Source organism: Lepidochelys kempii, chromosome 1 (genome assembly GCF_965140285.1).
Source record: "Lepidochelys kempii isolate rLepKem1 chromosome 1, rLepKem1.hap1, whole genome shotgun sequence".
Classification (NCBI taxonomy): domain Eukaryota; kingdom Metazoa; phylum Chordata; order Testudines; family Cheloniidae; genus Lepidochelys; species Lepidochelys kempii.
This window is the reverse complement of record NC_136380.1, coordinates 129,953,476-129,968,528: the sequence shown is the minus strand read 5'-3', so window position 1 is coordinate 129,968,528 and position 15,053 is coordinate 129,953,476. Positions and strand designations below refer to the sequence as shown.

At 38.6% G+C, this 15,053-nt stretch overlaps 1 protein-coding gene across 6 annotated transcripts in view; it reads left to right on the top strand.

Moving 5' to 3' along the window:
* NLGN4X (neuroligin 4 X-linked) overlaps window positions 1-12,256 on the top strand; it is a 251,139-nt gene extending 238,883 nt beyond the window's left edge. For all 6 annotated transcript variants that reach the window (XM_073354245.2, XM_073354294.2, XM_073354254.2 and 3 more), the window contains one exon: window positions 8,716-12,256. In XM_073354245.2, the coding sequence (XP_073210346.1) occupies window positions 8,716-9,565 (850 nt within the window). In that variant the 3' untranslated portion in view covers window positions 9,566-12,256. The remainder of the gene's footprint in view (window positions 1-8,715) is intronic.
* The last annotated feature ends 2,797 nt before the right edge of the window (window positions 12,257-15,053 follow it).

Below are 15,053 nucleotides of genomic sequence, written 5' to 3'. Positions count from 1 at the left end.
TTCTTTGTTTTGTTTTAACAGAAACCCTAATGTTACTCCATAGAATCCACCTTTTAGAACAAGAAATTTCCTGGTGGATAAATGGAATCTTAAGCTCTATGACTATATTTGTTCTGCACCTCCAACACATCCAACTGAAATAAAAAGGAGAATTTCCTCTGGCAGGGAAAAATAGGATCTTGTAGGCTATAGAACCTCAAACTGAGATTATATAGGGACTTATTTTAGGTAACTAGTCTCCTATCCACCCTCCCACATACAATTTGGATTCCAGGTATACAATCAGGCCTAATACATCAGAAGCACCTGACATGTTTCAGGTTTTTGTTTTTCAGTCATTGTTTTCCTGCTTTATCCTGATATTATTTGGCTGCTTTGTTTTTGTGCCCACAGCAACAGATATTGAAAATGTATTCTCTGTGAGACTATAACACTGCGGGTTTCTCTATAGCTGAACATTAAACATTAAAACTGCAGCCTGTTTAAAAAAAAAAAAAAAAAACTTCTGACACTCCTCCAGTCCTGGATGACTCTCACACTGAGGCAGTATCTAGGAACTTTACTGTACAATTACTGCTCAGTTAGTGCAGTGCTCTGAAGGGCTGTGCTGAGCTTCTAATTGACACACACCACCTGCTGATAAAAAACACACACACTGTTTAATGGGTCTATTGCCAAGGCTAGGTTTGGAGGGCAGGTCAATCCTGTAAAATCACTAGGTGTCAAAGACACAATGAAAGGCACTGTACTTTTATTGTATTTTACTTTGAAGTCAGTAACTGAAGCTAGAAAACAAAAAGTGACAAATAAAGTGACTGTTTAGTGTTGAATGGCTCATGCTTGAAATGAACACTTGGAAATTGCAGTTTTCTGATGGTCCATTTCCCTTTCAGTGCTAAGACTATAGTTTTTAGCCTTCATTCATCATCATCTTGACTTCTGAATCTACTCACCAAAGCTATCTCTTACTGAAGACATTCCTTTAAAAATGGGGGTGGGGGGAATGCATTGTGGAATATATTCAAGAAGCTTTGTTTGGGGATCACAATTATATATAATATTTATATATATATAAACAGTTTGCATGAGATTTTCTTTAAGATCTCCTTTTATGGCTTCATCCTGCTGTCCTTGTACAATCAGAATTCCCATTAACTTTAGTGGGAATTTTACATGTTAAAGGAATCAGTCATATAATTCAGGCTTTATCACATCCTCCCACTGTAAGAACAGTGGGAGTGGGATAGAAGGCAAAGGAATTGTTGTAAGATGATCCTGTCATAGACTACACTTTTATTTCCCTCTCTATGGTCCACCATAAAGCACTTATTCTCATGCTTCTGGCTCCTCAGACATCAACTCTCTGAGTGGAGACATGCATCTCCCTCCCTCCTGACCGGGTACTTCCAGGCTACTCAGTTCCCTCACTACACTGTGAATTCCCCAGTAAGTCAAACTGCTTAAGCAGATCTGCTTTGCCTTCTCTTCAGAGCCTATACACACTGCAATTGACCATAGTTAAGTTACTGCACACCTCTTTCTAAGCAAGCACTTTTATTCTTAGGTTAAAAGCATTATAGAAAAAAACATGAAAAGAAATACAGCAACCTACCCACATGCTAATAAGCATACCAGAGATCACTCCAACTCCGACCAAGACTGTGGTCAGTGAACAGTCTTCAATCCCCCTGCCCCACACAGGGTTTTTTCTGTGGTTACAATTTCATAACACGTTTTGCTCAGAACAAGAACACTAATGAAAAGTTTAGTGCCTCCTTTAGACAGCCTGGGTCTTTGATTTGGGAATAGGTAATTCATAGACAATGGATTTCTCCTTAGGGTATAGCTTCAAAAGTTTGGATTCAGTAGAGGAAATTTGCACTCCTTTTCTCCCAAGTATTTCTTATGAAACCCACTCAATCAAAAAATCATCATTGTCTGGCCCATTGTTTAAAACTCATTTGAAACTCATTACTCTTCCCAGGGTTCACATTAGTCATCTCTCCTCTTAAAGAAGTTGCATACAGTCCCACAATAATACATCAGCATTTGACTTTATAATACAATGAACTCACAAGATACATAAACTTAGTTCAATAAGGTTTGCCCAGGATATTGCAGAAAATGACCACATAGGTCACAGAAGCTTCCTGAGTTTTCTTTGAATGCTCCACTTCAGGGAAGGGTTGGCAGTGCCAAAGAAGAGGCATGGATGGAGCTGAGTTGATATTTTAGTTTAGGCGCCATGCTGAAAAAGAAATCATTTTGGTTTGAACTGAAACTATTTTTTTTTAATTGCTGAAATGAGAAAAAAATGCATTTCAGGCTGAACAAAATATTTTGTCCAATCCAAAACAAAATATGCATTGGTTTCTGTTTCCTTTAGGTTATGGTTAGCTGGTTTTTACTTTTTAAAATTAGCTAAATTTATTAACAAAACACTGTTTCAAAATGAAAAGTTGAAGTGTTTAATTTTAGAATGGTCAAAACAAAACTTTTCATTTCAAAATGGTTGAAATTTACCATTTTGCCATTTTCAGATTTTTTTTTTCCCTTCAGACAAAACTATTTGCTGAATTCAACCCAGATTTGTGAATAGTTTCAGTGCCCCTCCAAAATGCATTTTTAATGAACAAGGTCAGCTCCCAGATTACTGCACTGGGCAGCACAGCATGGGGAGGAGGTGACCAGCTCTCTGTGAAGAAAGAAGTGGTTCGGGACTATTTAGGAAAGCTGGACATGCACAAATCCATGGGGCCGGATGCGTTGCATCCGAGAGTGCTAAAGGAGTTAGCGGATGTGATTGCAGAGCCATTGTCATTATCTTTGAAAACTCATGGTGATCCGGGGAAGTTCCGAACGACGGGAAAAAGGCTAATGTAGTGCCCATCTTTAAAAAAGGGAAGAAGGAGGATCCTGGGAACTACAGGCCAATCAGCCTCACCTCAGTCCCCGGAAAAATCATGGAGCAGGTCCTCAAGGAATCAATTCTGAAGCACTTAGAGGAGAGAAAAGTGATCAGGAACAGTCAGCATGGATTCACCAAGGGCAAGTCATGCCTGACTAATCTAATTGCCTTCTATGACGAGATAACTGGTTCTGTGGATGAAGGTGGATGTAATGTTCCTTGACTTTAGCAAAGCTTTTGACACTGTCTCCCACAGTATTCTTGCCAGCAAGTTAAAGAAGTATGGGCTGGATGAATGCACTATAAGGTGGGTAGAAAATTGGCTAGATTGTCAGGCTCAACGGGTAGTGATCAATGGCTCCATGTCTAGCTGGCAGCCAATATCAAGCGGAGTGCCCCAAGGGTCGGTCCTGGGGCCAGTTTTGTTCAATATCTTCATAAATGATCTGGAGGATGGTGTGGATTGCACCCTCAGCAAGTTTGCAGATGACACTAAACTGAGAGGAGTGGTAGATACGCTGGAGGGTAGGGATGGGATACAGAGGGACCTAGACAAATTGGAGGATTGTGCCAAAAGAAATCTGATGAGGTTCAACAAGGACAAGTGCAGAGTCCTGCACTTAGGACGGAAGAATCCAATGCACCGCTACAGACTAGGGACCGAATGGCTAGGCAGCAGTTCTGCAGAGAAGGACCTAGGGGTGACAGTGGACGAGAAGCTGGATATGAGTCAATAGTGTACCCTTGTTGCCAAGAAGGCCAATGGCATTTTGGGCTGTATAAGTAGGGGCATTGCCAACAGATCGAGGGACTTGATCGTTCCCCTCTATTCGACATTGGTGAGGCCTCATCTGGAGTACTGTGTCCAGTTTTGGGCCCCACACTACAAGAAGGATGTGGAAAAATTGGAGAGAGTCCAGCAGAGGGCAACAAAAATGATTAGGGGACTGGAACACATGACTTACGAGGAGAGGCTGAGGGAACTGGGATTGTTTAGTCTACAGAAGAGAAGAATGAGGGGACTAGTGTAGACCAGAATTATGAGAGCTATTTAGGGAGTGCTGTGAACAAGAGCAGTCAGAGAGAACTGGCCAGATCTGGGGAACCATGTTGAAGGCTCTTGAAGAGGTGAAGGGGAAGAACCAGCTCAATCACTGCAAACCAAGTCTGAAAACTAGAGGGTTGATTCTGGAGGTTCCCATGAGAATGCACAGAGCTTGCAGGCACAGGGACCTCAGGATTGGAACACTACAGGGAGCCTTCTTGCATAAGATATCAGTTGAGGGCTTCAGGAAAACGATTGCAAGCAGCACTGGGAATTGCCAGAGGTTACGGACCTAAAATAGGGGAAGAGGAACAGGGGAATGAAGTGTTTTTTTGGCAGTCAAGTGAGGGACCTGGAGATGGTGACACTGAAGTGGGGATGGAGGACTGCTCTATTTTAACGTGTTGTACTTTGAGGGGGTTGAGAATTGTCTTACTTTGAGGGATTTTCTGAATGTTGAAATTGTACTAAGAAGTTGTGTGGGAAACCAGGGCTTGAGTTGGTTTTTGAGAGGGACATCATTCCTTTCCTGGGCAAAGGGAACTACTCCTCTCACCTCTGGGAAGGCCTCAGCTGGAGTATCGTGTCCAGTTTAGGACACTAATATATAAAACTTAAGTAGAGAAACTGGAAAGGATCCAAAGGTGAGCGACAAAGATGATCAAAGGGATGGAATGGAAGCTATACAAGCAAAGGCTGAAGGGACTGATTATGTTTAGTTTAGAAAAGAGGTGATTAAGAGGGGACATGATAGTGGTCTTCAGATACTTGAAAGGCTGCCACAAAAAAGATGGAGAAAAGTTGTTCTCTTTTGCTACAGAGGGCAGGACAAGAGGTTATGAGTTCAAACTACAGCATAGCAGATTTAGATTAAATCTCAGGAAAAACTTTCTAACTGTAAGAAGAGTAAGACAATAGAAAAGACTGCCTTGGTAGCTCCTTTGTTGGAGGTTTTCAAAAGGAGGCTGGATCTTTTGCTTACCCTCTAATATTTCATTTCTCTTCGTTTGAAGATATTGGTTGATTCCAGGTCTGTGGTATTGAAATAAAGTACAATCACTATTGTTTTGGTTTCATAAACAGACACAATAGCTGTCACAATATATTATTAAGAGGTTGCACAGGAAAAATCTGAAGTGTGAAGAGTAAACTCTTTCACACACACATACTTGCAGCAAAACTCATTGTTGAGAGGAAGTACACTCTCAAGGGTGTCTTTTGCTTTTCTGTTAACAAAGAGAGGGCAGTATTTTTGCAGCGCATGTGCAACTGCAACGGTGGCACTGAACTTCAGTTGCAGAAATGCATTTTGTCATCCAGCAAAGTCAAAGTGGCACAAAAAAATGAAACATTTTTAGAATATAAAAGTGCCCATCATAAGTTTATTATGCTAACAGTTAATATAGTCATGAAAACTGCTAGATAAAGGTTACAATTTGAGCAGCATGATGTAGAGCTCAGTGAGAAATGGGGCTCCCTGCGGAGTTCTCATTCTATTGGTGTTAATACCCAGAGACATTCAGTAGTGTTTCATTGTGAAGCCTTCCATTATCTTAACTGGCTGCCAGAGCTTCAACTTTTGTGCATGTGTTATTATTTTGCTCCTGAATCAGCCATCACATCATTGCAAGGACATTTATTTTATGACACTTGAGTAGGGTGACCAGGCAGCAAATGTGAAAAATTGGGATGGGGGTGGGGGATTATAGGAGCCTATATAAGAAAAAGACCCAAAAATTGGATCTGTCCCTATAAAATCAGGACATCTGGTCACCCTACACTTGAGAAGCAAGCTGCATGTAGGCACTTTAAAGAGCTGTGCATCAAGAACTGTAGGTTGAGCATCACTGAGCTACCGTATATAATTGGGGCATAAAGGCATGAATCACAGCTCACAAAGAAGGAAAGTGGAAGAGAGTGGTGGATGAATTCTCTGTGATTTCCCTCTCTGGAAAGGTTCACAGTTTGAGTCAGTGACTCCATGAAAATGGCTAGACGATACAAGAGAGACTATTCTCAGATACTGACCTGAAGGTACTTTGGTGGCAGAGATTCACTTGGAGAACATTTTAGGTGTAGAAAGAATTTAGAGTGAAAACACTTAAAAATAAGCATCATTAGTAGAGAGCAAACACTGATCAATAATTGTATTCTAGCAATTGTATGAAAAGAAGAATGGTGTCTAGGCTAAAGCACATGATTGGGAACCTGGAATTCCCAGCTTTGTCACAGACTTTGTATGGTAACTTTGAGCAAGTCACTTGGCCTGCCCGTGCTTCTCTTTCCCCAGCTGAGACACTGGGGATACTAATAATAACTTACCATTAACTCAGAGGGATGTTGTAAACCATAATTAATTGAAGTGTTCTGAGAGCTTGGCTGGAGAAAGTATAGAAATGCATAAAAGCATTGTTCTTCTTTTATTACATTATTATGTGCATTATTCCCAAAGCATTCCAGTAGTTTTCTTTGTTTCATAAAGACATGGATGAGCTTCCAGAATTTCTATAGGCCAAAAGGTCAAATGAAAGGCTAAAATTACAAAACCAGAAGTGGAGGGACAGTGCCAAGTGAAAGGTCCAAAGTCAAGTGAATGGCTAATTGCCAGGTGAAGCCAACTATGCAGATCTATGAGCTATGCCCATGTGTGATATTGTGTCCCCCATCCAAACCTACGGAATAGCTTCACAAAGGTTATTTCAGACTATTTTATGATATGGGCAAGAATATACTCATATCAACAGATCTTCCATCCCCAACCCCCAGTCCTTCACACTGGCATATAAGGATTTCCTATAGAGAGAGGCAATACTCCCCTACACACTCCCCAACCCTTTTCGTTCGGAGTTGGAGGATAGTATAGGAGTTTTCCCCTTACTGAACACACAATCCAGCTCTTCGTGGAGGTGAAGGGGTGTGGGAAGGAATGGTTAGTGAAATCTAAAAACATGCCAGCTTAGCTCATTTACACAATGATAATATTACCTCAGATATGACACTATGAGGTAAAGTTATCATTGGTGACATTTTGGAATTTTATGGGTAAAATCGTGGCCCATGTAAATTCAATGACAAAATTTCCATTAACTTCAAAGCAGTCAGGATTTCACTTTATTGTCACATAAAAAGAATGTGTCTTCATTTACATACATAGAGGGTGGGATGGAGTGGAAGAAGAATAGTAAACTTATCCAGCCCATGATCCTGATTGTGTGTTTCATGAGATGTACTGAGTGCTCTCATGTCCCTTGGGTTTAGTTCTTTGAGCACAACTAACTTGCCTTGTTGGCTTAATTTATATACTTTCTGCACCTACACTGCAGAACAAGGCCCAGGGTTTTTAGGGCTATGAATTGGAACAGTGTGTGCTTAACAAAGAGATAGAAAATATGACACTAATTTCCTGCTATAGCTGTTCCAGGCTTTAGAGTGTCTAATGGGGAAAAATGACTTGTGCTTTTATAATCTGTGTAAGTTTATCCAGGTTTTAGAATTCTTGTCTTGTGTCCAAAAGTACTGTAATAGATATATTGCATCAAGCCAATGCCTACTTGTCTTGATTTGCCAAATCCTCCTCTCTATTCTTTGAGAACAAAAGGAATACTTTATTTCCTTTTCAAATACATGTTAGAATTCCTCAGAGTGGCAGCACATTGAAATGTCTTGCAGTATTGCTTGGAAAGGGAAAGCTCTACCTTAGCTTCAGACAAGGAGTAACAATATGGGATCAAATTGTGGCTCATAGATATTATTTAAAAGAATAAAATCTAAAAAATTCTGGAATACTCAATATATATCTTCAGCAGATGGCAGGGATGTGGTGCAGAATAATATGCAAAAAAACCCCAAACAAACAAAAACTAGATTAAGAATATTTTTAATTGTATTTTACTTCATTGAATTCAAGGGTAAATTCCCCCTGGTAAGCAGGTGAATAGAAACATCTTTAGATTATTAAAGCTAAATGCCAGTGTAGATCTAGCACTAACAACAAAAGAACCTTGGAAACATATAATCATCTCATGGGCATTTTAAAAAAGAAAACAAAAAAGCTTTTAAAACTGTAATATTGGATGAGGGAATTCCTGGAACATAGATAAGAGCACATTAGAAGAAAAGGAAAAAGATTAGATTGATTTTTGAAAAAGAAAAACTAATGCATATGGGAATGGAGAGAAGAAATGTCAGTATAACGCATAGAAGATACTTTATATACTTTAGTATGATATATTATAAAGCACAGACAATATTCTTTGCCCTCTGAAGGCTGAACCCCCCCCCCCAATGGAATATCTAACTAGCTGTTAAACTTAGGTGTAACGTTCATGTTTCAAAAGAAGGAACATGCATGTTATTCCTAAAGGGTTTGTGCTGTTAAAAGTCAATCTTTAAAAACCACACAGTGCTACCGGATGCCCTGAAGCTAAAGTCAAATCTTGAGACATCCTGAGCACCTACAACTCCCACTGCTGAAAGTGCTCAGTACCTCTCAAAAATTCATCTTTAGTGCCTAATCCTTGAAGCCAATGCCAAAACTTCAGCTGATTTCAGAGGGAGTAAGATCAGGTCCTATTTTCTATTCTCTATATAGAGAACTACTGTAATACCTCATATTTCATGTATATTAAATGTTTTTGTTTTTAATGGCACTTCTGCAGGGTTACAGTTAGCTAACTGTCTTCAGTTTCTGTTAATTATTGTCGAATAAAACAGAGTTAATTTCTTGGTTGACTATAATATTGCTTTGTTTTTACCATTGTAGAGATCCAAACCAGCCTGTTCCACAGGACACAAAGTTCATCCATACAAAACCCAACCGTTTTGAAGAAGTGGCCTGGTCTAAGTATAACCCTAAAGACCAGCTCTATCTGCACATTGGTCTGAAACCCCGAGTTCGGGATCACTATCGAGCAACAAAAGTCGCCTTCTGGTTGGAACTTGTACCACACTTGCACAACTTAAATGAAATATTTCAGTATGTTTCCACAACAACTAAGGTGCCGCCTCCTGATATGACCTCATTTCCTTATGTCACAAGACGTTCTCCTGGAAAGTTGTGGCCAGCGACCAAACGCCCAGCAATGACACCAGCCAACAATCCTAAACATTCAAAGGACACCCACAAAACAGCCCCAGAGGATACAACTGTCCTGATAGAAAACAAACGAGATTACTCCACAGAACTGAGTGTCACCATTGCAGTTGGGGCATCCTTGTTATTCCTCAACATTTTAGCTTTTGCTGCATTGTATTACAAGAAAGACAAGCGACGTCACGAGACACACAGGCGCCCCAGCCCTCAGAGGAACACAACCAATGATATAGCGCACATACAAAATGAAGAGATTATGTCATTGCAGATGAAACAGCTAGAGCATGACCACGAGTGTGAATCGCTGCAGGCACATGATACCCTGAGACTAACCTGCCCACCTGACTACACTCTTACTTTGAGGAGGTCCCCAGATGACATTCCACTAATGACACCCAACACCATAACCATGATTCCAAATACATTAACAGGAATGCAACCTTTGCATACTTTCAACACCTTCAGTGGAGGACAAAACAGTACTAATTTACCCCATGGACATTCCACTACTAGGGTATAGCTCTGCCATTTCCCCCTCTTACCCCACAAGCCACTTGGAAGAAAAAGAAGAAGTAGAGAAAAGAGCATTCACCATTGAACAACTTGTTAAAAACAATGACAAAAAGTAAACGTGAAGGGCAGTCGTTATTTTCTTACTGATCCTGCCCATAGAAACTCTCTGATATTAAAGATCAGCTTCAAACCCTGTGAAATGTGAAACATGTACATTGCTGTTATGATACTGCTTTAAGATCTCAGCCGCTTTGATTGAAAGTTGATGCCAGAAGAAATCACTTGAAAGGATGTTTTGAGAGTAACAAACAAGCAGAATCTTCTGGAACACAGAGCCAGTGACTGTACAGTTTTTTTAATATATGAAATTAAAAAAAAACACCAGTTCTTTATGTGCCATACCATGAAGGGCCCTTGTTAAAACAAAGACATCACCGTGGGCTTTTATCCAGCATAAGAAGCTGTAACCAGAAGGGGGAAATAGGATTTTATTATTAAAAAAAAGAGGACTATGCAGTAAAATACGTATAGTTCTGTGCAAAGAGATGACTTGCCGGCCTGAACTATATTTAAAGAAACTTTGTAAAAAGTGTACATAGCTGTGAGTTTAAAAAAAAATAAGCTTTTATTGACGTTTTCAGTTTGAAAAGAACTTTTAGAAATTGTGCTTTCAGTTGTGACCTATGTGTATATACATTAGTCATATCACCTCTGTTTCCTCCAGACCAAAAGGAGGATTTTCTTCTTAATTACTAGTGGTGAAAAAAGACATGAGGTTTTTCTAACATGTTTCATTTATAGGAGGACATGGTGTCATACACAGAATACAGTTGTCTGTGTGACCTGCGTATTTTCCCTTAAGGGTTGCAAAAGTGCATGTTAAAGCATTCTTAGGAGACAGTTGTTTTTTAGATCTTTTTTCTTTTCCTTTCCTTTTATTTTTGTGTTAGCCTTCATTAAATTGCAACACAGAGATGGATCAGAAAATGGAAATCATGATTATTGTTTTAAGCTTGTTCAATTGAGCAAAGAAACAACAATACAATGAGTCCAGTTTCGTAGTTCTTGGTTATTTTAATACATTAGGAGGACTTGCTTCACAATCTAGTGCCCTGACAAACGCGAAGAAAACCTGCCTCTTGGTCAGTTGTTTATGAGGAAAACTAGCTCAATATTCACCAGCAGCTGCAGAAGAGTTTTTGCTGAGGAAGCACCCACTCAGCTTTGCCAAACAGAGTCAAAATGAAATTGGACAGAGGAAAGGGGGTGGGGGTGGTTTGTTTGGGTTTTTAAAAGTGGAACGGTCATGACTGATCTGTATGAAAAGAGATTTTTCACCCAGTATCCCGTTATTATGATCAAGAGTGCACCTGTCTGAAAACTCTAATTTTGCTAGTTAATTATATAGCAGTGACACAACCAATCAATATTACTGAGAGCTAAAAAGAGAGATAGCTAAATGTGCTCTGTGTGAATTTATATGAAAATTCTGGACAGCTTCATTGTCAGTAAAAGGTTAAATTATTATTTTCCCCTGCCCGCCCTTAACTGGGGAAATAAGGGCAAAACAGCGCCATCGCACAAGGGGCTCAGCAGTTTCATTTAAACAGCTGATTCAAGTGTGAAAAGCTAGACATGAGTTATTAACAGATGAAGGTTGTTTATATTTTGTCTTTAGAAAGTGACTGCATCATCAAGAGATAGTAACCAAAGATATTTGAACAAAGTTGCTCTGCACTTGAACATGATTATCCCAGATGTATTTTGCATTTTTATTTCAGTGCCAAATTGGGCATGGCACCGTCATATTGTCTGTCCCATACAGAACCTAACACAAGATGCCTTCTACTTTGGAATAGCCAGCCCATGAAATGATATTGTAGACAATGATAACAAAATCTGTGGGCACTGCACAACTCCTTGCTGTGTGTGCATGGCAGAGAAGTGGGTTCTGAGAGAAATGAAAAGAGATTTAATACAGTGAAAATGCATCATATGACCAATCATGTTTTATACATAAGACAGATATGTTATACAGATTAGAAAGTGTTGAAGCAACAGTCCCAACCTGCATCTAGTAGCAAATGGAAAAATTTCTTCTTCACTGATCCATCCCATAATGTTTATTAAAGCTGACTCTTTACCAGGCCATTTTTACAACTTATGTATTGCCTCAGCTGAGATGCAGTAGTTCATGACCCTAAAAAAAGGCAGTGATGCTTGGCATCATAACCAGTTGGGTATATTTGTAATGTGAATTACAGTATTTGTTGAGTACTTCCAATTGTCTTCTGCTAGCAATATGTACAGTAATGTGTCAGGCTTGTGACATTTGGGTAAAAAAGTTCCTGTTAGTGAATGGTTTTAGCTTTTAAAAATAATTATGATCAAGTCAATTTAATAATTTAATACATCTGAATTGACGTACGATTTATAAATGGAAAAGATTTATAGGATCTTCATAGAATTCTATAATAATGATAACAAAATATACTTGGCAAAGAAAAGAAAACAAGAACTTTCCCAGGCTTATAGTCTTGACCTTAAGAGGCACGCAGGGTTTAATGGTTTCTTTTGTTATTGTTTTGCAATTTTTTGTTTTTGCCTTAAGTAATGATAGAAGATATATATGGCTGGACACATATGTATAAACTTTTCAGCAGCATTTTTAATAATAAAATATCACAGTATTTTCTAACGTTTTGTGCAAAGAATTATGTGTTCATCCCTTTTTTTTGTAGAAAAATATTTTTTTTAATCCCCTTTTAATGATCCAGTGTAAGTGATGCCTTGATATACAGTATAACAGTATTAAATTAGCAGAGGTTGCATTTTCAAGATATTGAGTTGGCATGGCTATTAAAGCTCTATAAGCCTATTGCTCAGGTGAGTGAACACCTGCTTTGACGCTCAGATGGTGAAGATATTCTCGAAGAGAAAGCACCATGTATTTATCTCTGTGCTCTCTGGATTCCATTGAACTCTGTTTTGTGTGTGTTTAACATACTCACAGATCAAAGTATTCTAAGGGAATGCATAGCTGAACTGCCTCCCAGGTAAATTTAAAGTTTAATGTGAAAAAATTGTCTCCCAGATTAGCATTTAAGATAAAACTATCTGTATTCATTATTACTGCCTCCGTGTCTACATTGCAATCAGATTGCAGTATGTGTAGACATACCTGAGCTAGCTTTGATTAATAACAATAAAAATGAAGCCATGGCACCACGTTCTATACAGGTCTACCCAGTTCCCTACCTAGGTACCTATGTACTCAAGCATCTAGCCCATACTGCCACAACTTCACTGCTCAATAATTATTCAGCAAATATATCTGTATGAGAAATAACATCAGGAAAGTCACAGCTTGTTCAGAGACAATTCAGAAAGAGAAAGAGGCTGAAATTGCTAAAATATTATTCATTGTGAATTGTTCACCCAAAATTTCTAGTAATCTAGTAATCATTCAGTAAATTATCTTATTTCTAGCTAAACAGTTCTCTGCTAAAAAGATGGGATGAATGACCTTCTGAAGCTAACCAAATATCAACTCTTTTTAGTGTTAAGAAATATAACAAATGAGACTGGTATGTTCCTATTTACACTTTGCTAGACTATCCATGGTATTTAATACCATAGACACAACACATAAAATAGTACTATGGCAGCTATATGTTTGTTTCAGTTCTGTAATTTTGCAAATGTATTATTTAATTTATGAAGAATAATTTCTCATGTTTTTACCTGGGGCTATTTGACTCAGTAAGCCTCTTAAATGTGAGTATCTCCAAAGGCCATAAGTAGAGCTGGTCAAAAATTGGAAATTTCTGTCCCACTGGAAATTCTGGTATTTCAACACCTGTTTTCATCACAAATCAGGCTGAAAAGTTCATATCAAAGTTTTGTGCAGAATGGAAAGTCCCAAAAAATTCAAATGGAAATATCTGAACATTTTGTTTTGGTTTGTTGAACTGAGCTCAAACAGTTTGTTTTGGTTCAGTTTGATGTTGAAATCCACCTGCCAGGGCTGCTACAGTGGGAACTGCATTTCAGGTGCCTCATGTTCTCTCAAGTGATCCATGACTGAAGTTATCTATTTAAAACTAGGGGCCTGATCAAAAGCTGTGGTAAACTAATGCAAATCCATATAAGTCAAAGTGATGTTTATTTTAACAATCTGGTCAAAGATTAGTTAAGAATATATAGAGAGAACATTAAAACCTACAAAGGCATATGCATAACCCGTCTTGTCTGAAACTCCACAAAGTTAATCTACATCAGGTCATTTTAGCCCAGATTTTCAACTGTCAACGGGATTTTGGCTTTTAAGTATCTAAATCCCTTTTGAAAATGAAATTTAAGTTCCTAAATCAATTAGACATTGCGACACTGATACATCAACATTTAAACATTTCTAAAAAGCTGGGCCTTTAGTTTTAGTTACACTGAATTAAAAAGAAAATCACTTTCTTTCTTTCCTCTAATCCTTTGGCAGGTCATCCTGAGTGACATGTAGTCTTTGGCTTTTGATATCTTCTGTCATTCTTTTCTGTATCTGACTCACAGCCTTGTTATTCATTGATTCATTTGAGGCTTCTTTTATGTGATTGGCTTGTCATATTGGACACTGCTCTCTCAAGATGTGTTCTGAAGGATCTTTCCTGCCACATCCATTGTGTTTGTCCCCAAATCCATTCTGGAGTGTACGGATTTGGATAAAAAGTTTCTGCTTCAGTTTTTCTTGTTCCACGTTTACTGTTAAAAAAAAAAAATGTTCCTATGAAGGTGTATTAACACAAGAATAAAATGAGTACTTGTGGCACCTTAGAGACTAACCAATTTATTTGAGCATGAGCTTTCGTGAGCTACAGCTCACTTCATCGGATGCATATCCAATGAAGTGAGCTGTAGCTCACGAAAGCTCATGCTCAAATAAATTGGTTAGTCTCTAAGGTGCCACAAGTACTCCTTTTCTTTTCACACAAGAATGTTTCTCATCCCAGAAAAGTACCCTATTCTAAGAGCTGCCTTCTCTTTTTGCTGGTCTAACAGCCATGCTTTGGCATGTTAATTGTTTTAGCTGAAGGTACCAAGCTAAAGCAAATTTATTCTGCTTTTACAGATGCACTGTTCTTATATTTGATATTATTTATTCTTAACGTGTTTTCTTCTCTGCAATATATTGCAATCATGAATAGATTAAGTTAGGCTGCCACATCATTGCACTGCATGTTTCCTCAAAGCAAAAAAGGAACTTGTTATTCTTTTCTAGTTAGATGTGGCTAGTAATACTACATCATGCTAAACAAAAAGTGTTTTTTAAAGTACCCTGCACAAGGACTAAATTGACATAAAGAGGGCAGTTGTGAAGCCTTCTGCCTTGTGTAGTAGACGCTGTTGGATTCAGTGGATACTGACTCCTGCTTGTATAACCCTTCTGTTAGTCTGACCCATGTCATATGACTGAGGACAGGCAATAAAGAGTCATCTCTTAC